The sequence below is a fragment of the Meles meles genome, chromosome 21, assembly GCF_922984935.1.
Source record: "Meles meles chromosome 21, mMelMel3.1 paternal haplotype, whole genome shotgun sequence".
Classification (NCBI taxonomy): Eukaryota; Metazoa; Chordata; class Mammalia; order Carnivora; family Mustelidae; genus Meles; species Meles meles.
The window spans coordinates 32252514-32276744 of NC_060086.1; the positions used below are offsets into that span (position 1 = coordinate 32252514).

Below are 24231 nucleotides of genomic sequence, written 5' to 3' on the forward strand. Positions count from 1 at the left end.
GGCAGAGAGAGAGAGAGAGGAGGAAGCATGCTCCCTGCTGAGCAGAGAACCCGATGGCACCGCTCGATCCCAGGACCCTGGGATCATGACCTGAGCCGAAGGCAGAGGCTTTAACCCACTGAGCCACCCAGGCGCCCGAACATGATTTTTAAAAAATTTTGTTTTTTAAAAAATGTTTATTTATCAGAGACAGAGAGAGGGCACAAGCAGGGGGAGCGGCAGGCAGAGGGAGAAGCAGGCTCCCTGCTGATCAAGGAGCCTGATGCGGGACTCATCCCAGGACCTTGGATCTTAGGATCATAACCTGAGCTGATGGCAGCCGCTTAACCTACTGAGCCACCCAGGTGCCCCAAAACAAGTTATTTTTTAAAGACATATAAGTTTATTCATTTTAATTTTCTGAGAGTTTTTGTGTTTTGAAACCATACCTCTGTGTGTGTCTACCTATATGTATATGGACATACCTGAAAGGCATATGTGTGTGTATACCTACACATTCCAAGTGTCAAACATTTCTATAAACGCTTAAAAAGGCCAGAGACCCTGAGTGCTGTGTTCACAGTGCCCCAAAGACAAAATATCCTGGAACTAGTTTCTTTTTACACTGTAGAACTGTTTCTCAATGTGGTGCAATAATTTGGGGCTGGATAATTCTCTGTTGTGGGAGCTAACTGAAGTGTAGGGCATCTCAGAGCAGCATGGCCTCTACCCACTAGATGCCCACAGCACCTCCCCCATCCCCAGGTTGTGATGACCCAAAACGTCTCCAAACATTGCCAAATAACCCCTAGGTGTCGTGTTGCCATATAAAACATGGAACTTCCAGTTAAATATACATTTCAGATAAAGAGCAAATCATTTTTATTCATATGCCCCAAATGCAATCTTTGGGACATATTTAGACCAAAAAATTATTCATTGTTTATCTAAAATTCACATTTAGCTGGGTATTCTTTATTTTTATTTGCTAAATCTGACAACCGTCCCTGGAGGGCAAACTCATCCCCAGCTGTGAACCATTTGCCTTTCTCTCCTCTTCCTTCTCCACCAGCTTGAGATTTAATGGCATATTATTTATTATACTAGCTAGCAAAATCAAAGAAATCCATTTTCTCAAATTTCAGGAACTTTCTCTGCATGAATGCAAGGAATGCCAACATCAGTACCCAGTTACACAGAACTCGACCAATATTTCTTGAACGCCATTGGGCAAGGCACTGGGTTGGCGGGATACAGAACAAATCTAAAACGTAGTCCTTAATGTCAATGAGCTTCAATTTTGTTGGGAGAAAAAAAGATATACTTGAGATGACTTAAAAGACACAGTAATGTACTATTAAGCATTGAGTTGGTGGTACAGAATGGTCTGAGAATCAGAAGAGAAGAGCTACAGGCATAGTCAGAACAGGCAGAGATGGCCTCAGGGCAAGCTGTGTGGGGCTGGGCTTTGAGCACCGATTGTGAAACATAGAGTAGGTACTCAGTTCACTAATTATTTGTTAAATAAATAGATAAATGGAAAGTGTCCCCAGGTGGCTCAGTTGGCTAAGTGTCTGACTCTTTTTTTTTTTAAGATGTTTATTTTATTTATTTGACAGATAGAGATCACAAGTAGGCAGAAAGGCAGGCAGAGTGAGGGGAAGGGAAGCAGGCTCCCTGCTGAGCAGAGAGCCCCAGGTGGGGCTGGATCCCAGCACCCTGGGACCATGAACTGAGCCGACGGCAGAGGCTTTAACCCGCTGAGCCATCCAGGCACTCCTAAGTATCTAACTCTTGATCTCAGGTCTTAATCTCAGGGTCCTAAGTTCAAGCCCTGCTTTGGGGTCCACGCTGGGCTTGGAGCCTACTGCAAAAAAAAAGAAAGAAAGAAAAAAAAAAAGGATAGATGGATGAATGAATAGTAGGTGCTACTGAATTGCTTTGAGTTCCCCACCACCGTGTATTGTGTCCATGGCCCTTCCCTACCCCCAGCAGCTCACCCCCAGCAGCTCATGGGAAGGAAGACGCAGTGAAAAAGCAGAGATAGCCCAGAAGTCAGTCAATCATTAGCTCCTGGATTTCAAAACAGGCTTTGGAAACTTATCATGGAAGGATGACTTTTAAATCTCCCTTACAGTCTAGTAATTTACCTCTGAGAATCAAAAGTCGAGTCCCAAAGGGCTCAGAGTGTAAATTCTGGCAATGATTAATAGATTTGTGGAGAATCAACGAAGACTCAGATTACCATGCCCTGGGAGGTAGGCAGATAGAGGGAGGTGAAATGGAAGGGGGAGACAGAGCAGAGAGGTCTGAGGAGGGCTGGAAACAGAGAGACCGTGTCTGGAGAGGAGTTGAATGAGCACTGAAAGACTCCAGTGTGAGCACTGACCTCACCAGTAAGGAGGGACTAGACCCATGTTCAAAGATGGTGCAAATCATTGCCTAAGCCAACACCGCCTTGATCCATGAACAGGATCTATGGGGTGGTTCTCTTTGTCTGCGTGCTTGTTTTCCAGCAAGACAGACATGTCTGTGGCTCCGAAGTGGCCCAGCCCACTAATTTACGCCGTGTGCACAAGCCCTATTTTCCCTAACCCTGGGGGAAAAAACAGCAGGGAGAGCCTTCTGAGCCTATACTGACCAAAACCAGCACAGGAATGAGTACTAACTTAGCCATCCCCCCCGCCCCATCCCCAGAAGTGGATTTATGAGCAGAATTCAGATTTTTTTTAAAAGAGGCAAAGACACAATATCCCTAAGAGGGGACACATGAGCAAATGCCAGACGTTCTGATAGGACCATGAAGAAACCAGTCTACGGCAGGGGGGGAGAATAGGGGAGGAATAAAGGAATTGTCGATTTTTCACTTTTAACATTGGCGAGTACCGATCATCATTCTTTCTCTGCATTTGCCGTTAAAAATTGCCTCCTCTAGCCTTCACCTTACAATTGACTATTTTATATAGTTTCTTGTTTTGCTTGTGAGCTTTTCATTTCTTCAGGTGAAAGCATCATTGCTCCAAACCGTTGAGAAATGACTCAAGATGTATATATCACTTTTTATCATTTCTCCCAGAGGATAAAATAAACCACTCGCAGTCATTAACTCTATACAAAATTTTTACACATCACCTGCAGGAAATTCTCTAACCCTATCCTCACAAATTCGTTATTGGCCAAAATCCTGGAAACCGTGACTCATTTCCTATTACTTATCATAATGGAGTAAAAAACAGTCTGCAAAAATGTGACAGATTATAATTTCTGCCTGGTGGGTTTTTTTCTTACTGTTCAGTATATTAATGTAATATTTCATGTTTCTTTATTAAGAGCTCTAAGTATTACTAAAGCATTTTTTCTGGCATTCAGCCCCAGCATAAACTGACCCCCCCATCTTCCTTTAGTAGCAAAAAAAGGAAAACTGGCCAAAAATGTACAAGAGCCTATACTGACACAATTTTTTTGTTGTTGTTAAGAACATTCTCCTGATTTTCAATTTGGAAGTCTGCTATTACAGAAATCAGGTGAACAGGGAATATTTTCACTTCGGTTTAGTCGTTTTTATTTCAATTTTTCAGTTTGCAACTCTTACACAGAATATATTCAGATAGAATGACACACGAAAATTTAACAAACCTGAACTTTATGTGTAACTTAATTCCGTATGATCAATCCCCGTTTACATTCTAGAATTAAAAGGCAAGCGTTGTGTCGTTGTGTACTGGGAAGGGAATTCTGTCTCCCGTACTCCCAAGTTCACTTCCTGATAGCTGCTTGCTATTTCCATTATAACCGCAATAGTTGTTGTTGTTTTTTTTTTTTTATTTTAACTCCAGATAGTTAACATACAGTGTAATTTTAGTTTCGGGAATACCATACAGTGAGTCAGCACTTCCATACATCCCCCAGTGCTCATCAGGACAAGTGCGCCCCTTAATCCCCGTCACTCATTTCACCCACTGGCCTCTGGGATCCATCAGTGGGATCTCTATAGTTAAGAGTCTGTTTCTTCGTGTGTGTCTCTCTCTCTTCTACCCACAAGTTTCTTTTTTAAAAATAATTATTTATTTGCTGGGGCACCTGGATGGCTCAGTTGGTTAAGCAGCTGCCTTTGGTTCAGCTCATGATCCCAGGGTCCTAGGATCGAGGCTTGCATGATGAGCCCCCCTGCTCAGGGGGGAGCCTGCTTCTCCCTCGCTCTCTGCCTGCTGCTTCCCCTGCTTGTGCTCACTCTCTCTCTCTCAAATAGAGAAATATTTTTAAAACTTATTTAAAAATTATTGATTTGAGAGAACACGTGCATGCGAGGAGGGCAAAAGAGAGAGCATTCCAAGCAGACTTGCCGCCGAGCTTGGACTCAATGCTGGCCTCATTCCCAGGACCCACGAGATGATGACCTGAGCCAAAACCACGAGTCAGACGCTCAACCTACTGAGCCCCCCAGATGCCCCCACAACAGTTTGATTCTAATAGTGAAACAACAGAAAAGAACCTTAAATGAAGATGCAGTAAACATGGCAAGAGTAGCCACAGAAAAGATCTCCGTGACCTTGAGGCCCGTGAGTATACACGTTCACAAACAGGACAGACGTACCAGTGTTTGCTGAACTCAACTCCAGAGCAATGCAACACATTTCTCAAATGCATATTCTCAGTGGAGAACGAACACATTCTCGTGGCCTGTGCACAGGGAATTCTATTTCCGTCAAGACAGTAGGAAAGAATTTAAATCACAAAAGAAGAAAATAGCGGACTGCAGACTGAAGGAGCCGTGTCAGCACTAGATGGGGGAAAAAGTAGCCTTAGTAACTTGAAGTTCAAGTCTGCCTCCATGGTATTAGTAAGAGGAATCATAATACCGCAATTTTTAAAAAAGATTTTATTTATTTATTTGACGGACAGATCACAAGTAGGCAGAGAGGCAGGCAGAGAGAGAGAGAGAGAGGAGGAAGCAGGCTCCCTGCTGAGCAGAAAGCCTGATGTGGGGCTTGATCCCAGGACTCTGGGAACATGACCTGAGCCAAAGGCAGAGGCTTTAACCCACTGAACCACCCAGGTGCCCCAATACTGCAATTTTTTTTCTTACTTATGCTCAAAAAGAATGGCTTTTGAGAAACCAGTTGGGAAAAATTTCAATTCTAAGTTTTCAACTCTGTGAGAATACGTACGTCTGTACATACATAGGAAGTAAGCCAAACGTTTGGAAAGAATTCAGTGACAGACAACACGTATAAACAGATAAGGACAACTTGTATCCCAATCCAAAGGAAGGGCATAAATTTCACATTACCAATAAAGATGTTTAGGGAAGATTACAGGATGCAAATCTCATTTCCTTTACATATTTCCCAGAATATTCATAGCATCAATAACACAATATAGGCAGAGTCATTTGCTGTACTTTTTTTTTTTAAAGATTTTTATTATTTATTTGACAAAGAAATGAGCACAAGCAGGGGGAGCGGCAGGTAGAGGGAGAGCAGAAAGCCTGTCGAGCCCTTAACCGTCTGAGCTCCAAAAGGGCTTACAGTCTAACTAGAATCCATTCTAACATCTGAGCTCCAAAAGGGCTTACAGTCTAACTAGAATCCATTCTCCGCCCCCAGCATTCACACAACTCACCACACGCACATTCCATCGACTGTGAAGCTGAGTGCGTATGTCAGTTATTTGCCAATTACCTGGTTATCTGGCCGAACCTCTGTTTTCAGATTATGTACATCAGTGGTCCTAATAGAGAGGCTACAGATTAAGGGTGGGTGCCCACCTACACGTTTTGATTTTAGGGGTCCCAGAAAGTAATGTTGATCGTAATTCTGTAACAGGGATGAGCTGGTGATCATGGCCCACAGACAACCACAATGCATGAGCCATGAACTATGTGAATATTAATGTACATCAACAAGGGGGTATTGGTCAGTGCTCTCCAGAGGAAGAGAACCAGTAAGATGTACATATATGTGTGTGTGTGTGTGTGTGTGTGTGTGTGTGTGTGTGTACATACGGATTTATTATAAGGAATTCGTTCACATGATTATGGAGGCAAGTTCCTCTATCATGTGACTTGGAGGCTGGAGACCCAGGAGAGCTTGATGGTTTAGTTCCAGTCTGAGTCTGAAGGCGTGGGAACTAGGAGAGCTGATGGCATGTCCCTATCTGAAGGCCAGCAGCCTCGAAACCCAGAAAGACCTCTATGTCCGTTTGAGTCCAAAGGCAGGAAAAAAGCCAGCGTCCCAGTTTGAAGGCAGGCAGACAGGAAGAATTATTTTCTTCTTGGGGGACATCAGCCTTTTTTCTTCTACTCAGGCTTTTAATGGATGAAATGAGGCCCACTCATGTTAGGGAAAGTAATCTGCGTGACTCATTCTATTGATTTAAATGCTAACCTCATCCAAAAGCACCCCCAGAGAAACACCCAGAATGTTCAACCAAATATCTAGACCTCCCCGGACCCAGTCCAGATGATGCATAAAATTAACCATCACAAAAGGTTTCTCAGTAATTAGGGAGAGTCCAACTACCATAATTCCACCTAGTCTCAGAGCAAACAATCCAGCCGTGTAGAGATGTGAAGAGACGCCCTTCTCAGGGACATGTGCAAGATGGGCATGGGGAAACCAAAGCCTCCAAGTCATAAGCATCTGGACGAAAATAGAACTGTCTGAGCCTACAGATGGAACAGGTTGAAGGTCTAGGCTGTGCTGAGCTTAAGACAAGACAGCTGCCTGCTAATGGGATGAAAATGAAAGTGTTAATAGTCCGGGGGCACCTGGGTGACTCAGTCTGTGTCTGCCTTTGGCTCAGGTCACGATCCCAAGGTCCTGGGATCAACCACCCCCCACACACCCGCTTTATCAGGCTCCCTGCTCAGCGGGGAGTCTGTTTCTCCCTCTCCCTCTCCCCCTCCCACCCTACTCCCTCTCTTTTTCTCTCAAATAAATAAATAGCAATGTTGTAAAAAAAAAAAAAAGTGAGGTCAGTGCAGATTTCTCAGCACCAGCAAAAAACAACAGATGAGAGGGGCGCCTGGGTGGCTCTGTGGATTAAGCCGCTGCCTTCGGCTCGGGTCATGATCTCAGGGTCCTGGGATCGAGCCCCGCATTGGGCTCTCTGCTCCGCGGGGAGCCTGCTTCCTCCTCTCTCTCTGCCTGACTCTCTGCCTACTTGTGATCTCTCTCTCTGTCAAATAAATAAATAAAATCTTTAAAAAAAAAAAAACAAAAAAAAAAACAACAGATGAGAAATCCACAAACTACATTACTTCATTCAACTCTGTTAACGGAGTTTCTGCTGTGTGCTGGACACTTCAGATACAAATATAAATAAGAAATACATCCTTCCCTCTGGAAACCCACAGTCTGTTAGGGCACACAGATATGCAAGTAGATCACGACCACCCATTGTGGAAAGTTCATAGCATCGTTGCTCGGCTGGCTCTGAGCCAGTGGGAAGTGGACGGCGTAACAGAAAGTGTATCACATCTTCTGCCAAAAATACATCCTCTTCTCTCCACCCCTTCCCACCCAGCAACAGTTCATGAAATTCCATCCAGAGATTTGTGCTAGCAATTTAAAAAAAAAAAAAAAAAAAAAAAAAAAAACCTCAGCTAGAAAGGCTCTCATCCACATTTCAGCAAATTAGTTTAATAAACGACGTCTCCACATCCAGCCGAAATCAGCCACATGAAGAGAATGGGAGTTTTGAGAGGCAAGGAGAAGAAACGAGAACTAATTTGGAAAACACAGCATTATAGCCTGAGAGACTGCGGGAAAAGGGCACCTGGAGGAAAGAGAGCATCTCTGAAAAGAAAATGGGCAATGCAAGGTCTAAGTCTTGGGGTGCGTGAGAATCCATTAAGTTCCTAATACTTTCATAAGATGAGCCTAATTGCAAGTAGAAGCTGCCTCCGAATGTTTGCTCATTTCAGAATTCTCCCAAAGAGGAGGTCTCTGCGACCGACTCTCTCAAAAGCAAGGCTGTTGCGTCCCTTCAGTGCTCTGGTCCCTGTCATGGCCCTGATTCTCTCCTGGAGGTTTAGGGTGGCGGTCATGGTTGGGGGCAGGGGTCGAAGGTAGGCCATTCAAAAGAAGAATACGTGGATGAATTAAGATTCATGGAAGGAGGGGTGGCTGGGTGGCTCAATGGGTTAAAGCCTCTGCCTTCGGCTCAGGTCCTGATCCCAGGGTCCTGGGATCAAGCTCCGCATCCAGCTCTCTGCTCAAGCAGGGAGCCTGCTTCCCTCTCTCTCTGCCTGCCTCTCTGCCTACTTGTGATCTCTGTCTGTCAAATGAATAAATAAAATCTTAAAAAAAAAGATTCATGTAAGGAAAGACACACTTAGGGAGGGGAAGGGAACTGGGAAAAGAAACGCTTTGAACTGACATACACCCAAAATGTCACTCAATTATTAATTACTCTCTTCTGTTCCCCTTGATTGGCTACTGTTCATAGCTCTTCCCATTACCTTTAAACTCCAAGTACACACTTGATCTTTGAACTCCAGATTTCCCTTTTCACTTATTGGCCATTAACAGTATTAAAAGGAAATTTTTCAATTTTTTTTTAAGTGGACTCCATACCCAGCGTGGAGCACAGCATGGGGTTTGAACTCAGAACCCTGAGATCAAGACCTGAGCTGAGATCGAGTCAGATGCTTAACCGACTGAGACAGCCAAGCACCCCTCTCAATCGTTTTTACATTGCATTTTCTGGAGTGCTTTGGTGGCTCAGTTGGTTGAGCATCTGCCTTCAGCTCAGATCATGAGCTTGGGGTCCTGGGATGGAGCCCTGCATTGGGCTCCCTGCTCAGTGGGAGTCTGCTTCTCCCCCTCCCTCTCCCTCTGCCCCTCTTCCCCATTTGTGGTCTTTTGCTCACTCGCTCTCAAAAGAAATAAAACCTTCTAAAAAAATAAATTGCATTTTCTGTGATTTGGTTCCTTTAGGTTCCAAACATTATCAGTAAAAGTAGATTGAAAGTAGCCAATGCAAAGTCTCAATCTTGAGACCCAAAAATCTACTAACGTTCTAATACTTTCAGAAGATGAACCTAATTTCTGAATGAAAGCTGCCTCCAGAATATGTTGCGTGTGTTCTGGATAGAATTTGTTTTGGCACATACTCTAGAAATTCACATAAAGTGCCACTGAATTAAAAGCAAACTGCCCACACAGGGGGAAAAAAAAAATATATATATATATATTAAAGATTTTATTTATTTATTTGACAGAGACAAAGTGAGAGAGGGAACACAAGGATGGGGAGTGGGAGAGGGAGAAGCAGGCTTCCCGTCAAGCAGGGAGCCAGATGCGGAGCTTTATCCGGGGACCCTGGGATCAGGACCTGAGCCGAAGGCAGATGCCCAATGAATGGGCCACCCAGGCTCCCCAGGGAAAAATATTTTTTGAGAGCTTCAAACAAAGTCTAAAGGATGATAATCCTTGTAAGAATTGTAAACAAGTAAAGTATCAAGCAGTGATATGTTGAGTTAGAATTTGTAGTTCTGGGTAATGTACCTCAATTGAAGAGACTACCTACCTTTAATTTGGTTGGTTGTGGTTAACACAGTTGATCTGGGGACCCTATTTAGGTACAACCTCAAATGCCAAAGTTAGATCTCTTTATCTACAGATTTTATTGTGAAAGAAATATATTTTTCTTCAATGTATTAAGGAACCAAAATTATAACTATTAATGAAGTCCTAAAATGTGAAAATGCTTCCCTCTTTGAACCCTATCTGTATTTATACCTTCTGGTCATGAAACAGTTTTTATTTTGGCCCCAAAAGCATCCATACAAATGAGGAAAAGTTTTCCTGAAGCATCCCCTCACTTGTATGACCCCCCCCAAAGGCCAAATTCACTGACTGTATGGGGGGGTCAATAATTAATTACTTGGGGGGCACCTGTGTGGCTCAGTTAAACATCTGACTCTTGATTTTGGCTCAGGTCATGATCTCAGGGTCCTGAGATCGAGCCCTGAGTCAGGCTGGGGACTCAGCAAGGAATCTGCTTGAGATTCTCTCTCCCATTCTCCCTCTGCCCCGTCCCCACACCCCCTCTCAAACAAATAAATAAATCTTTAGAAAAAATCATCAATTACTTTGTCTACCAAATCACCTACTACACAGATTCCAAGAAAAATATTTTCGCACACTTTTCTCAAACTCAGTACCGGGACATTTTTAAACATACACAAACTCTCACATTCCCTAATTCTGTCTCACCCAACCATGATATTGATAAAAGGGTATCATTTTTATTAATTCTCCTACAAATGAAAAAGACTGAGAAGTTGCAGGTGTTACATGATATTTAAGCACAAGTAAGCTAGCTAGGACCATTTACCTTACCCAAACTTGAGGAACGGTCGATGGAAATGTCCCTCTATGTTAGAACTTACAGGCCTTTTCTCAGCTTTCTCTTTCAAGATCTCATCTCATGTCATCTGATCCTCCATCCCCATTCTACTTTATAGACCTTTAGTCTTGTGACTTTCCATCCTTTCAGGACGCAGCTTAGGCATCTCCTCCAGGAAGTCTTCCTTGATTACCCAGGGCAGCATGATTTCAAAGTACCCACTGCTTGTGCCAGTAACCTGCAGCTGGGTGGCGTTGCTTGGGTAGCATCCAAGCTTTCCATTGACCACTTGTCACAGGCACTGCTCAAGCACTGAACGATGAATTGAACTAAATGTCCCGAGAATTTGATTTTCAATCTTTTTACTTCTAGTCCATAATTCTTGGAATAGGCCATGATTCTTTCCACACAGTTATCATCATGGTTATGGTTACGGTTATACTGGTGGGAGATAACAACGGTTACATCCATTTGTGTGGACAGGAAAGCTCTCCCTTCTATTGAGACTTCGTTTCTGAGTTGTCTAAGTAAGAGGCCTATTTCTGGGCCTGGAGATGGAAACGAAGTGTCCAATAAGATGGGATGGGAACACTCTTAATTTTAATAGTAGCAGAGCCAAGGAGACAGCCTCCCTGGTGGTGGTGGTCAGTGGTGAAAATCAGTGACAATCAGGGAGTCAGGAAAAAGGAATGCTGGGAGACGCTATTTGAGCCACAGGGTAGCTAGCCCAAAAGCCTGGACCTACAGCAGGATTTGTGATCCCTGAGTTCAAGCTAACTTACAAGAGGATCAGAATTCAGTATCCTATAAGCTTTTTTTTTTTTTTTTTAAATGCTTTTGAAACAGAGGATCTAGGGGAAGAGAGAAAAAAATAAAACAACAAGATGAAATCAGAGAGGGAGACAAACCGAAAGAGACTCTGAATCATAGGAAACAAAATGAGTGTTGCTGGACGGGAGCGGGGTAAGAAGAGGGGGTAACAGGTGATGGACACAAAGGAGGGCACGTGATGGGATGAGCACTGGGTGTCATAAAAGACTGATGAATCACTGACCTCTACCTCTGAAACCAATAATACATTCTATGTTCATTGAAAGTAAATTTTAAATTGAATTTAAAATTTAAATTGAATTTACATATTTAAAAAATATTAAAAATTTTTTTTAAATGCTTTCGACATTTCTCAAATTCCCCTTTCAAATTTCCCTTTTGTTTTCCACACATACTGGAAATTGAAAATCCAGTCTGTCTCCACTCTGTCAAGGGCAATGAATAATGGGTTTTTCCCTTTGCCTGAGCAAGCACGGGGGCCGGAAGAACATGGTGAAACAACACACAACCAAGTTCAAGACACCTAACAGAATAGGAAAATCTGGAGGAAGGGTAGGGGCCACCTGCTCAGTGGCAAACCCGGGAAGGTTCAGAGTGTATTATACCAAGATTGGCAGCTTTTTAAAATAGACAAACATTGCGTTAGATGGAATACCTTCCATTTCACCCACAAAAACACAAAAGCACTATTGCATAAAAATCCTAAGTACATTACTTGCAGAAATGCAGAGAACACACGCTGTATATTCTCTACAGCACAGAGCAGCACAGGTTTCGGTAGAGACGGACGAAGATGTGCTCGTTTATGAACAATAAGCCTTCTTCCTCTTGACAGTTTAAACAAGGTCTGTTTTCCCAATGACTTTGACACAAAATGCAAACACTGCTCTTCCGTCCTAAAAGTAATGTTGAAGCTCATCTGAGAGATTGCCAGTTAGTACTTTCACATAGTTACTCAAGATGCAATTTTTAATGACGGAATTTGTCTTAAGTATGATGGAACAGCTTTTCTGTTACATTAGGGACTTTCAAAACAGTGTAGGTAACAAATTATGTTAGAAGCTATCCAAGGGGCGCCTGGGTGGCTCAGTGGGTTAAAGCCTCTGCCTTCGGCTCAGGTCATGATCCCAGGGTCCTTGGATCGAGCCCACATCGGGCTCTCTGCTCTGTGGGGAGCCTGCTTCCTCCTCTCTCGCTGCCTGCCTCTCTGCCTAGTTGTGATTTCTCTCTGTCAAATAAATAAAATATTAAAAAAAAAAAAAAGACCTCAGCCCTTCTCTGGTTTCATATGTCTAAAAAAAAAAAGAAGCTATCCAAAAATTTCCTTACTATTGTCCCAAAGGTAAAATAGATTAATACCAATTAAATTCAAATAAATCATAGACATGAGATACTTAGGACCTACATTAATTTATATTATGAATTAGGTGCATAAAAAATTGAAGGGTATGTTCTTAATTAATCTTAAATACAAATTCGCAAGATGAATGTACTATTAACATTTCGGTGCTTCCCACCTTAAAATTTGTCCAAGACTTCACCGGAAGCATCAGCACTGTGGTACAATTCTTAGGTGAAGTTTGCTGAAACTTCTTGAGATAGTCATATCATTTTTAGACCCACTGGGGTTAGACAAACTGAGTAAATCTGAAAGTCTGGATCCAGTTTCTCATGTCTAGCTTAAAGATTACTGAAAAAGATTTATTGGAAAGCATTGTTTGTTTGTTTTTAAGTAGGCTCGGCGCCCTTTGTGGAGCCCGACTTGGGGCTCAAACTCAGGACCGAGCAAGTAAGACCTGAGCCGAGATCAAGAAAGAGATGCCCAAACAACTGAGCCACAGGTACTCCTGGAAAGCACTGATTTTTTTTTTTTTAAATGTAATCTCAGTGTGAAATTTGGGGTAACTCTTTCCCCTGGAAATCTAGAGTTTTTCCTTCCAGAGGAAGAAAAATTGTTCATTTTCTTAGAAACTTCATTCAATATGTCTTTAAGAAGCCAGAAATTTTGTAAATTTCCTATTGTCTAGAAAAATGAGGTCCTTCAGTCAACTGAATAGGCTCAAAATTAGAACACATTAAAAAGCGCGTAACTAAGAAATTACAAAAGCAGAAGATCTCTGAAAAATACATTCCATATGGGACACACCAATCAGATACCGTTTTTTGACGGCATAAGATGCACTTACAGAAATGACCATCAGAATAACCATAAAGTATTATATAAATTATTTCAAGAGAAAAAAATTGGTTATTCAGCCTTCTCGATTGAGCTCTATAAATAGAAATTTTCTCTAAGGACTACTTTTGGTATAAAAGTTAAACTGACCCAAAAGTTTGTGTTGGGGGTGGGGGATAACCTGAGATTTTAGACGTGAAGTGTAAATGATCAAAACAGGTTCTATAAATCAACCAGCATTAAAATATAAGCATAGAAATCAGAGTAACTGCAAAGTGCCACGACGTCACTGTTACCAGTATTAACCAAAGAGTTAGAGGAGTAAAAATATTAGAGAAGTGAGGCTTTCAGGCCAGAATGGGGGAGAAAAGAAAGGTTTGCAAAAAATTTTAAGTACTCATGGATAATGAAACAATGGGGTCTATGCAGGAGTCATTCTCCAAAATGGAGCATGTAACTGGTAAGTAGACTCCTATCTGTAGGCAAGCCACTGCATGGACAGAAGGGAGGAAGGGAGGGAGGGAGGAGGGAAAGAAGGAAGGAAGGGAGGAAGGAAAGGAAGAAAGAAAGGAAGGAAGGAAGGAAGAAAAAGAGAGGAAGGAATGGAGGAAATCGGCATTGTCAGGGAGGCCTTGGCTTCTCATTCCTTGGGGGGCCTTTCAAGTGCACTGGCCTCCTTAACATGAAGGAAGGCAAAAGCCGACTTGAAGGTGCCATCACCACTCTGTTGTGAAAAGCAAAGGAAGGTGGCCCACAGAAAACCACAGAGTCCCGTGTAAGCCGTCCTCCAGTGAACAGGAACCAGGCCGAAGTTGGTCAGCTGTAACAGAAAGAAAGAGTGTTCTAGAGCTCCATGTCAACCTCTGCCATCAGTTAGCATTTTTTAAAAATTTTTCTTTAAAAGATTTTATTTATTTATTTGACAGTGAGAGAGGGAACACAAGCGGGGGGAGTAGGAAAGGGAGAAGCAGGTTTCCAACCAAGCAGGGAGCCCGATGCAGGGCTGGATCCCAGGACCTGGGATCATGCCCTGAGCTGAAGGCAGACGCTTAATGACTGAGCCACCCAGGCGCCCCCATCAGTTAGCATTCTGAGTAGTTGAAAACTCACCTGCACAAAAGGCCAGTACATCAGACCGCTCTGGAATATAGAAAAACTCAATTAGTATGCCTTATAATCACAAAGAAACAATGCGGAAGATTAAGAACTGCCAGGCAGATAAAACCCGGAGGTGAGATTGTATTTCAGACTGAGCCGATTACATCAGACTCCTTAAAGGCCCTCCAGTAGGAGAAGGTAGGAGCAGTGCAGAGAGCTCGGGGGTGTAGGCGATTATAGGAGTCATAGTCCACAGGTGCAGAGTGAAAAGGCGAGTCATAGTCCACAGGTGCAGAGTGAAAAGGCGTCCAGAATCAGCGCCATAGCTGTTAAACAGCCGCTTTCAAAATAACAACATTATGTGTATATGTTAGCCCAGGCAAATGCTACGGGAATATATTTATAAAAAGATCATCAGTCAAGTTTTAAATTTGTCATTCTTCATGGAATGATTTGTTAATAATATGTTCTACTTGGGTGTCTGGGTGGTTCATCACTTAAATGTCTGCCTTCGGCTCAGGTCATGATCTCAGGGTCCTGGGATCGAGCCCATCTTGGGGCTCCCTGCTCAGTAGGGAGTCTGGTTCTCCCTCTCCCCCCTACTCATTCTCTCTCTCTCTCTTTCTCTGGTAAATAAAATTTTTTTTTTAAATGATTTTATTTATTTACTTGAGAGAAAGAGTGAGAGAGAGAGCATGAAAGGGGAGAGGGTCAGAGAGAGAAGCAGACTCCCTGCTGAGCAGGGAGCCCAATGTGGGACTCGATTCTGGGACTCCAGGATCATGACCTGAGCGGAAGGCAGATGCTTAACCAACTGAGCCACCCAGGCGTCCTAAATAAAATCTTTTTAAAAAGTAATAATATCTTTTACTATTTCAGGCAGTAAGAGCCATAGGTGACTCTATTTTATCTAAAATGTTTGATTTTTTTTTGTTATAAAAAAGATTTAAGGCAAATAATAGATTCTATTATTTCTTACTATAGAATAAATTTAACTGACATTCTTTTGTATTACAAAGTGCCCCTCAAAAGGGAATGATTTGTTGTTGCTGCTGTTTTGTTATTGTTGTTGTTTGGGGGAGGGGGAACAGAACTGCATTCTTCAAAAATATTAGTGTTGTAATAGGTAAGAGAAGGCTGAGGAAAAGTTCCCAATTAGTGGAGACTAAAGAGACCCAGCAACTAAATGCACTACCTGACCCTAGATTGGATCCTGTACTAAATGGAAAAAGAGGGGCGCCTGGTGGCTCAGTGGGTTGAGCCTCTGTCTTTGGCTCGGGTCATGATCTCAGGGTCCTGGGATCGAGCCCCACATCGGGCTCTCTGCTCAGCGGGGAGTCTGCTCCCCCCTTTCTCTCTCTGCCTACTTGTGATCTCTCTCTGTCAAATAAATAAAAATTTTAAAAAAATCTTTAAAAGGAAAAAGAAATGCTATAAAGATCATCAGATAGTCAATTGACAAACATGGCAGAAGGAAGGTGAATGAGATAAAAGGCTCACTACCATTGTTAAATGTACTGAAGTTGCTAACGCTGATGGAGTTTCCTAGAGAACTATTTATTCTTAGAAAATCGATGCTTAAAAAATAGATACTTAAATGTCCTAGGGTAAAGGGTAATTCTGTGTGCACTTAGTCTCAAATGCTTCAGGGAAAAGGACAGAAAGATGGATGAATATAGACGAATCCAGCCAGAAAGTAATAACGGGCAAAACGTTAACCGTGAGTGACTATGGGTAAAGGGTATTCTTTGAACTATTCGTGTTATTTTTCCATCAGTTTGAAATTATTTCCAAATTAAAGTTTTCAAAAACGATGAAAGAGATGAATGTAATTATCTGATAAATTTCTAAGAGGTAATATTCCTGAGCCCCCCTACCCTAGCTCGTGGAAAGAGACAGAAATGGCATGCCATCTGCAAAACACACCAAAAACCCAAAAAAACCCCACCAAATCAACCAAAATCTCAAATAAAGAAATCTCAAATAAACTAGGCAGTGTCCTTTCTACCTTCATCCGAAGAATGTGGATTGGGCAGGGGTTGACTCCTTAGCCACCAAAAAAACCCCAAAACACAGTTCTCCTCTTAGTCACATATCCTTTGGGCTACAAGAAAGCCTTTAGTGACAGATTCTTTTTGGATGCTTCTTGTCTTCCAACTCCTACCATTCGTGCTCTTGGTTTCATTGATCAAGTTGACTTGAGAGCCTGGTTTTAACCCAGTTTCTTCCATATCTAATACCCCTAGCTCTGGGCTCTCCTCTGTGCACCTGGAAATCTCCACTGGATATAAATTTTTTTTTTTTTTAAGATTTATTTATTCATTTGAGAGAGAGGAACACAGCAAGAGGGAGCAGCAGGCAAAGGGAGAGGGAGAAGCAGACTCCACTGAGCAGGGAGCCCAATGCAGGACTCGATCTCAAGACCCTGAGATTATGACCTGACCCAAAGGCAGATGCTTAACCGACTGAGCCACCCAGGTGGCCCTCCCTTTGTATATTCTAAAGGCATCTAGAATTCAGCATTTCTCAAACTGAAATCATCTATCTTTCTTTTTCCAATTGGCTCACTATGTCCTCTCTCAAGTACTGAGTCACCAGTCATGGAGTGACTCAAGCCAGAAACCTGTGGGTCATCCTAAATGGTCCTTGCCCATTACCTCGACCACCATTCACCCAAAGCTACCAATTCTACCTCCTCAATAGCTCTCCAGTCATCCCTATTCCCATTCCCTGTGTCTTATGTGAACTTGGTTACCATTAACACTCCAGCTGGTTTCTCTTGCCACTATTCCTGACGTCCAGGATCCTTGGCATGACACTCAACACTCAACAAAGTTGGCCTGTGTGTCTTCATTAAAGGAGAATTTGAAGCTTCTGCAAATCCCCGTTTAAAGCCTCTTTCTTCCCCAATTCTGCTCGCTTGCTCTTTCCTTAAATGTTAAATGTATACACCTCCACAGGATCCATGACATAGTGGGAAAACGTGTTCCTTTTTCCAAAATAGAGCCGAAGACAATCGCATTCAGATGACGCAACAGGCTCACAATTTCTGCTCGAGGAGAAGTAACAAGCTCTGAATACTCTTTCCCCTTAAAAGGAAGAACAGGACCATCCCTGAGCATGTGGCCGCCACACTCCCTGTCATCTCCCTGCAACCATCAAGTTGACGATGCTGATGCTGGAGCTCAGTGTCAATAGAAAATGCCAGAAGGAGTACAGGCAATAGCAGGTGTGGCTTGGCACGGCTTCCGATAGGGAATTAAGTACATGCGAAGCCCAAGGCCAGTCTGTGTATTCTACAATCCTGAAACTTCACTTCATTGGGATTAGTAAAAATCAACCTTCCTGTAGGCGAGAGATGGAAGGCATCCCTGCTTTTGGCAGGCCTCACGGATACTGCTCAATAAATCTCCACTGAATAAGGTAATAAATATTTGTTGGACTGGGGTGTGAATATTTGCCCTGAGCAAACAGTACAGCAGGCGACTTGCTTTAAGCCTAGAAGTAATCTTGGGGAACGGTATCCTTCACAAGGACTCAGCAGAATGGACAGTTGGGAACATTGGCTCCGGAATTATTCCATTCATCACTCACGTTCTGCTTTTCCTATTTTGCAATAGCCTCTTTGGCTCCAAAATTCACTAAATAAACTGTAATCACTAATAAGAGTAAATTTAAAAAACAGGAATCACCGCCAACATTGACCAAAACTCAGACACACTCGTGTATAGAAGCTCCTAACTTAGAGACACTCTTAAAGCTTCTTCTCATTTCTCTCTCAAAACAAATTTAAGATCTCTCTGTCAAAATACTATACCCTTGTGCCAACCAACTGGAGCCCTTGAGAATAGTTCTTTTTTTTTTTTTTTAAAGATTTTATTTATTTATTTGATAGAGAGAAATCACAAGAGAGGCAGGCAGAGAGAGAGGAAGGGAAGCAGGCTCTCCGCTGAGCAGAGAGCCCGATGCGGGACTTGATCCCAGGACCCTGAGATCATGACCTGAGCCGAAGGCAGCGGCTTAACCCGCTGAGCCACCCAGGCGCCCTTGAGAATAGTTCTTAAAGGGCACCTGGGTGGCTCAGTTGGTTAAGTGACTTTGGCTCAGGTCCTGGTCCTGAAGTCCTAGGATCGAGTCCCACATTGGACTCCTGGCTCAGCAGGGAGTCTACTTCTCCCTCTCACCCTCCCCTCTCTCCTGCTCTCTCTCTCTCTCAAATAAATAAAATCTTCAAAAAAAAAAAGTTTTCTTAAAATGTATCTCATGTATACAGATATACTAAAAGATTTTGGTTGCCTTTCCAAAGTCTGTCTTACCTTGTACGTATTCCAGAATTTCTGTTTCAGGTCCAAAAATATGTCATCCTTTTCTTGGAGAATACTCATACCTATTTGTAAAAACGCACACCACAGGAAGTTTGCAAGACTCAGTAGAAAGAAAACTGTAACAGTTCAAGTTTTCTCCTCTCATATGCGAAGTATCCACAGTACCTCTCGGTCATTATGTCCCTTCTGACCTGACAACAACATGACCTCCATTCTAAAACGAGATAAATCTTTTTAAAAAATAAATAGAATTGGGACGCCTGGGTGGCTCAGTTGGTTAAGCGGCTGCCTTCGGCTCAGGTCATGATCCCAGCGTCCTGGGATGGAGTCCCACATCAGGCTCCTTGCTCAGCAGGGAGCCTGCTTCTCCCTCTGCCTCTGCCTGCCTGTGCTCGCTGGCTCTCTCTCCCTCTCTCTCTCTGACAAATAAATAAAATCTTAAAAATAAATAAATAAATAGAATTAAAAAATAAAACTAGATAAATCTTAAAGGAATGATAAATATGAAGTGAAAATAGGGTACCAAAGAGATAGCAGAAAGATATATATTTATATATAAATGAGTTGTATTATATATAAATTGTAAGAGAATTCACAATGTTCAGATAGCAGGACAATCAGTGACTTTTCTTCTCTGCCTTCCAAACTTTCTGTAAAATGTTTAACATTTTAAAAATTTAGGGTGCCTGGATGGTTGGTTAAGCATCTGCCTTCTGCTTGGGTCATGATCCCAGGGTCCTGGAAAGGAGCCCCACATGGGTTCCCTGCTCAATGGGGAGTCTGCTTCTCCCTCTCCCTCTGCCCCTCTCCCTGGCTTGTGCTCTAGCTCCCACTCAATGTGCATGCTCTCCCTCTCTCTCAAATGAATAAAATCTTTAAATAAATAAATTTTTAAAAATTTAATTTCCTTCTTTAAAAAAAAAAAGGCTGATGAACCCTGGGTATTTTGGCAACTACCAAGTTCCCATCAGCCTTCTAATCAGAATTATCCCTATCAGAATTTGAACGCAGAACACCAATTCAGCCTTTCTGAAAATTCTGTATGTTCAAAAACCCTGAGAAGAAATTCAGGGAGCAAAGACAAAAATCCTATTTTAGAAAGGAGTAAAAATAAAAGTGCTTTAAAAAGTCTCCTTCAAATCCGATTAGGAGGAAGGGGAAATGAGTGGGGTTTTTTTAGTCAATTGCAAGAGCTTCTTAGTACAGGATTTATAAGAATACCCAGGCCCAAATTGGTAGTATCGGGTTCCACTAAATAATAATAAGCACTAAGCACTTTTTATGCCTTATTTCATTGGACACTCGTCCCTCCCACCCACCCAAACAATCCACTGAGGCTGGGAGTTACAGAGGCAGAAAAGAAGCTCCGGGAGGTTAATACGGGACCAGGTCCAACCGAGGTGTGGATTCCAGGCCAGACCTCTCCATCACAATCTGAGCTCCTCAAGGTGGCTCCAGCACAAAGGATCACCTGATATAGGCAATTTTCAAGTCGGAAATACCTTGAACAAACATCCGCCCCGCCCCCCCCCTTGCTTTCACAGGAAGAGAGGGAAGGAAATTGGGCCAGAAATCTACAAAGCAAAGCAAAGCAAAGCAGCCATCTGGGTCGGAATCCGAGTCAGGAGCCTCAGATTTAAATCACAGGCCTCCTGGGCCCCTTCCGGGCTTCAGACATAACAACACTCAAGACTGAGAACTGGATTCTGTTGTCTTCGGGCAAGTCAGTTAACCTCCTTGGAGACTCAGTTTCCTTCTCTGTAACACGGGAAGAACAAAGAGGATCTGCCTCCTGGGTTGTTTGAGTTCCTAAAGGCCCAGTCCCTAGGTCCCAACGCCTTCACGGGGGTTCAAGGCAATTGTAGTGATGGACCTGAGGAACCCCTCTGCAGATGTGGCCTGGAAGTCACTCCGTGGGACCAGGCACCCAGCAGCGTCCCCTCCCTGGGTCCTTTATGTCGCTGCCCCCACTGACGCCATCAGCCCTGCGATTAACTGAGACTCCCAGGTCCTTCATGCTTCCTCTGGGCTTTGTGAGAAAAGGAACCAGACCTGGCTCCCCAAAATAAGATCCAAAGGGCGGTGTCGTTTTCTTCAAGACACTGATGTGTCCCCCATGACCCGGTTCAGAAGGCACCAGCAGCTACTGCAAAGAAGACCTTCTTGGGTCTCCTAGACCTTTTCTATCCCTCACGCTTTCTCCAGACCTTCTCTATCCCTAAATGCCAGGCCCAGGACCCTTGGCTTTTCTTGGGGAATTGGCGACAGTCCCCCACCCTCTCTCCTTTGCAGGCTATTGAAAATGCTAGGGAGGATGGAGGCCACAGAACCCCGCCCACTGTTTCTGGTATTTAAGGCCCTAAGGAGGATTCCCAAAGTCTGGCCTTTGGCCCCAGGGCGATTTTCTGAGGAGGGGCCTCCCAGCACTTTCACAGGCAGAGAGTTCTCCAAGGCAGGGTCCAAGGTCCACTCACATTTTCTTGGCTTTTCACAGAGGGACGCAACTCCAAAGGAAAATCTTGTTACCAAAGCAGGACTAAGGCCTTGAGCATGAAGTTTCTGGGGGAATCTGTTCCTACCTCAAGTTCCACCCGCCCTGCTCCCATGGTCTTGAGGCCCCTTGCATTTGCTTGGTGTGTTGAAAAGGAGTGTCTGCCAGGGGAAAGGAGGCCCATAGCCCCAGACGGGGATTTTCTTGGGAGCAGGACAGCCTGGTCCCACGACCGGGTCACAGCTGTGGCAGCCGCCATGGCCACAGGCTGTGATTGCCTCCACGTTCATGTGGACCTTTTCCAGGGGGAAAATGGAACCCCAGCCCTGCCTCCCTCCAGTTCTAGCTGATGCCCCAGGCCCCCCTGAAACCTTTATACTCAACCCTGGAGTCCCAGCTGCGATCCGGGACCTTAACCTCTTCACTCCCCGCATACACCACCTCTCAACTTCTCCCACTTAATCTCTGGTTCCCAGACTTCTCAGCTCTGGAACCTCAACCCTGGCCCTCTCAGGAGACCTCCTGAAATTCTGCCTCCACCTCCGCTCCCCACAGCCTTCAGCCCTAGTCGATCCCAGAGCCCCTGGCTCCCGCTCCATCCCAGCCCCCCGCAGCCCCCAGCCCTGGGCCCCGCCAGCCCCTGCCTCCAGTCCACCCAACCTTGGATCCTTTGCTCCCCTACCCCCGGCGGATCTCGCCCTGGCCCCTAATCCCCATCCCAGCCCCTCACCGGCATAGAAGGCCGAGACGGCCACGGGCCCGCCGATCGCCTGGTCGCACAGCACCTTAGCCAGCACGGTGCGCGGCGCACGGCCCGGCAGCGCGCGCTCCAGCAGGCGCAGCCACACGTAGTTGAAGTTGGCGTGGAAGGTCACGGCCACGGTGGCCACGCGCCGCGTCTGCTGCCAGTCGGCCGGACCGCCCCGTAGCCGCTGCTGCAGCGCGTCGCCGGCGGAGAAGAGCGCCGCGTAGAGCAGCACGTTCGTGGGCCACGGGTAGCGCCGGACCGCTCGCAGCATCGCGGGCCACCAAGCCGCCATGCCCGCGCCGGGGGCGCCCGCCAGCGACCGCGGCGCCGGCTCCCTGGGCCACGCCCGCCCGCCGGCCCTGCCCTCCGCGCCGCCTCCGCCACCTGCACCTGTCTTCCCAGATGCTCCCGAGCCATTGGGCGCCCCGAGCACACCCAACCCGCGCCGTCCAATCCCCTGGCCACTAGCCATTGTGGGGCTGAGCTTTAAAAATGCGGCCGGTCCACGGAATGCATGATCCATTTCCATGAAATGTCCCGAATAGGCTAATGCTTAGCGGCAGAAAATAGACCCGCGGTTGTCAGAGAGTGGGTGGGGGCGAGGGGGATGCGAAGTGACGGGGTGTGCGGTTCTTTGAGGGGTGAATTCTATGGTATGTGAATTATATCTCAAAAAAAAAAAAATAGGTTGAAAGAGATGGGAAGAAAAGGGCGAAAGAAGGGATACCAAAATCCAGTTACCCAGAGGGCGGTGTATGTTAAATGTTTATATGCAAGGGATTCATCCTTCCAACACACGCAGTCCGGTGTCCTGTCACTTAGGAGACACATCCGGAAGCTGAAATGTGAAGCCTTTCGTGAATGGGAAGTGAGCCCGGAGGGACCTAATGCCTTCCCTTCAGTGCGTGACTCACTGAATATTGCCTCGCAAAACATGCTTAGCTCCGGGCAGTGTTCCAAAAGCGGGAGAGGGGGGTGTCCAATGGGGACCTCAAGGTACCATCTCTGACCCCAAGGAACTCAGTCCTCCTTGCTTTTTCTTCCTTCCCTGACGCCTCCAAACCCATTCTCATTCTCTCTCTCCTTTCTATCCATTTTATTCCTATTTTATTTCATTTTAATTTTTTAAAAGATTTATTTTATTGGAAAGAAAGCACGCGTGAGCCGAGGGAAGCGCAGATGGAGACGGAAAGCATTAGGCGCCCCTTATTTGAATTTGTTTTAATTTTAACTTTTCATTTCGAAATTATTCCAGACTTAGAAAAAAGTTGCAAAAATAGTACAGAGTTCCCATATAGGCATCACCCAAGCTTCCCTAAATACTGACATCTTGCATAACCGTAGTACCATGATCAAAACCAGAAAATAATCGCTGATGTAATACTGTTACCTAATCTACAGACCTCATTCAAATTATTGCCAGTTGTCCCACTAAAGTCCTTTCTCCAGGTATCCAATCCCAGATCTCTCTGCATTGCATTGAATTGTTACGTATCTATCACTCTGGGGGACTGATGGGTTGTTTTGAATACTTCCTCCACTTGTCCACCTTATTGTTGTGGGCCGAATTGGGTATGTTGGAGCCCTAATGCCCAGTATCTCAGAATATGATTGTTTTGGAGATAGAGCCTTTAAAAGAGGTAATTGAGGGCGCCTGGGTGGCTCAGTGGGTTAAGGCCTCTGCCTTCGGCTCAGGTAATGATCCCAGGGTCCTGGGATCGAGCCCCGCATTGGGTTCTCTGCTCAGCAGGGAGCCTGCTCCCCCTCCCCCCGTCTGCCTCTCTGCCTACTTGTGATCTCTGTCAAGTAAATAAATAAAAATCTTTAAAAATAAAAGTGGTAATTGAGTGAAAAACGAGACCCTCAGGATGAGACCCTAGTCCGATCTGACTGATGTCCTGATAAGAAGAAGAAATTTGTACACAGAGACACACCAGGGCAGTGCACACACAGAGGAAAGACAATGTGGGAACCCTGTGAGAGAAGGAATCCACCTGCCAGCCAAGGAAAGAGGCTTCCGGAGAAACCAGTCCAGCTGACACCTTGACTTTGGACTTCAAACCTCCTGAACTGTGAGAAAAATAATTTTATTTTTTAACCTACCTGGTCTGTGGTATTTTGTTCTGGAAGCCCTGGTTGGCTAATACACCCATTCTCTTCAATTCTTAGGAATCTGCCAATTTCTGTATTCTTTGACCCTTTCTATTTGCTCAAAGTCAGCGGCCAG

The 24231-nt window shown here is 44.5% G+C and overlaps 1 protein-coding gene across 2 annotated transcripts; it reads right to left on the reverse strand.

The window, feature by feature from the left end:
* Positions 1–12372: 12372 nt before the first annotated feature.
* Positions 12373–22337, reverse strand: MPV17L (MPV17 mitochondrial inner membrane protein like). Of its 2 annotated transcripts, XM_045994308.1 has the most exons (4): positions 21987–22337; positions 18757–18827; positions 14453–14482; positions 12373–14162 (listed from the first exon to the last, which is right to left on the reverse strand). In XM_045994308.1, exons 1-4 carry the CDS (start codon positions 22294–22296, stop codon positions 13983–13985), a joined length of 591 nt encoding a protein of 196 aa, XP_045850264.1. In that variant the 5' UTR covers positions 22297–22337; the 3' UTR covers positions 12373–13982. The 2 variants fall into 2 exon arrangements, with proteins under 2 accessions (XP_045850264.1, XP_045850266.1); XM_045994310.1 differs by lacking the exon at positions 18757–18827.
* Positions 22338–24231: the final 1894 nt, after the last annotated feature.

What these genes read in the sequence shown, in the direction of transcription:
- MPV17L (XM_045994308.1), bottom strand. Translation starts at nt 22,296, where the DNA reads ATGGCGGCTTGGTGGCCCGCGATGCTGCGAGCGGTCCGGCGCTACCCG. An exon ending in AATTCTGGAATACGTACAAG is followed by an intron (nt 14,483 to 18,756) that starts GTAAGACAGACT and finishes TCTATATTCCAG; the next exon opens with AGCGGTCTGATGTACTGGCC. An exon ending in TGTACTGGCCTTTTGTGCAG is followed by an intron (nt 14,163 to 14,452) that starts GTGAGTTTTCAA and finishes TTTCTGTTACAG; the next exon opens with CTGACCAACTTCGGCCTGGT.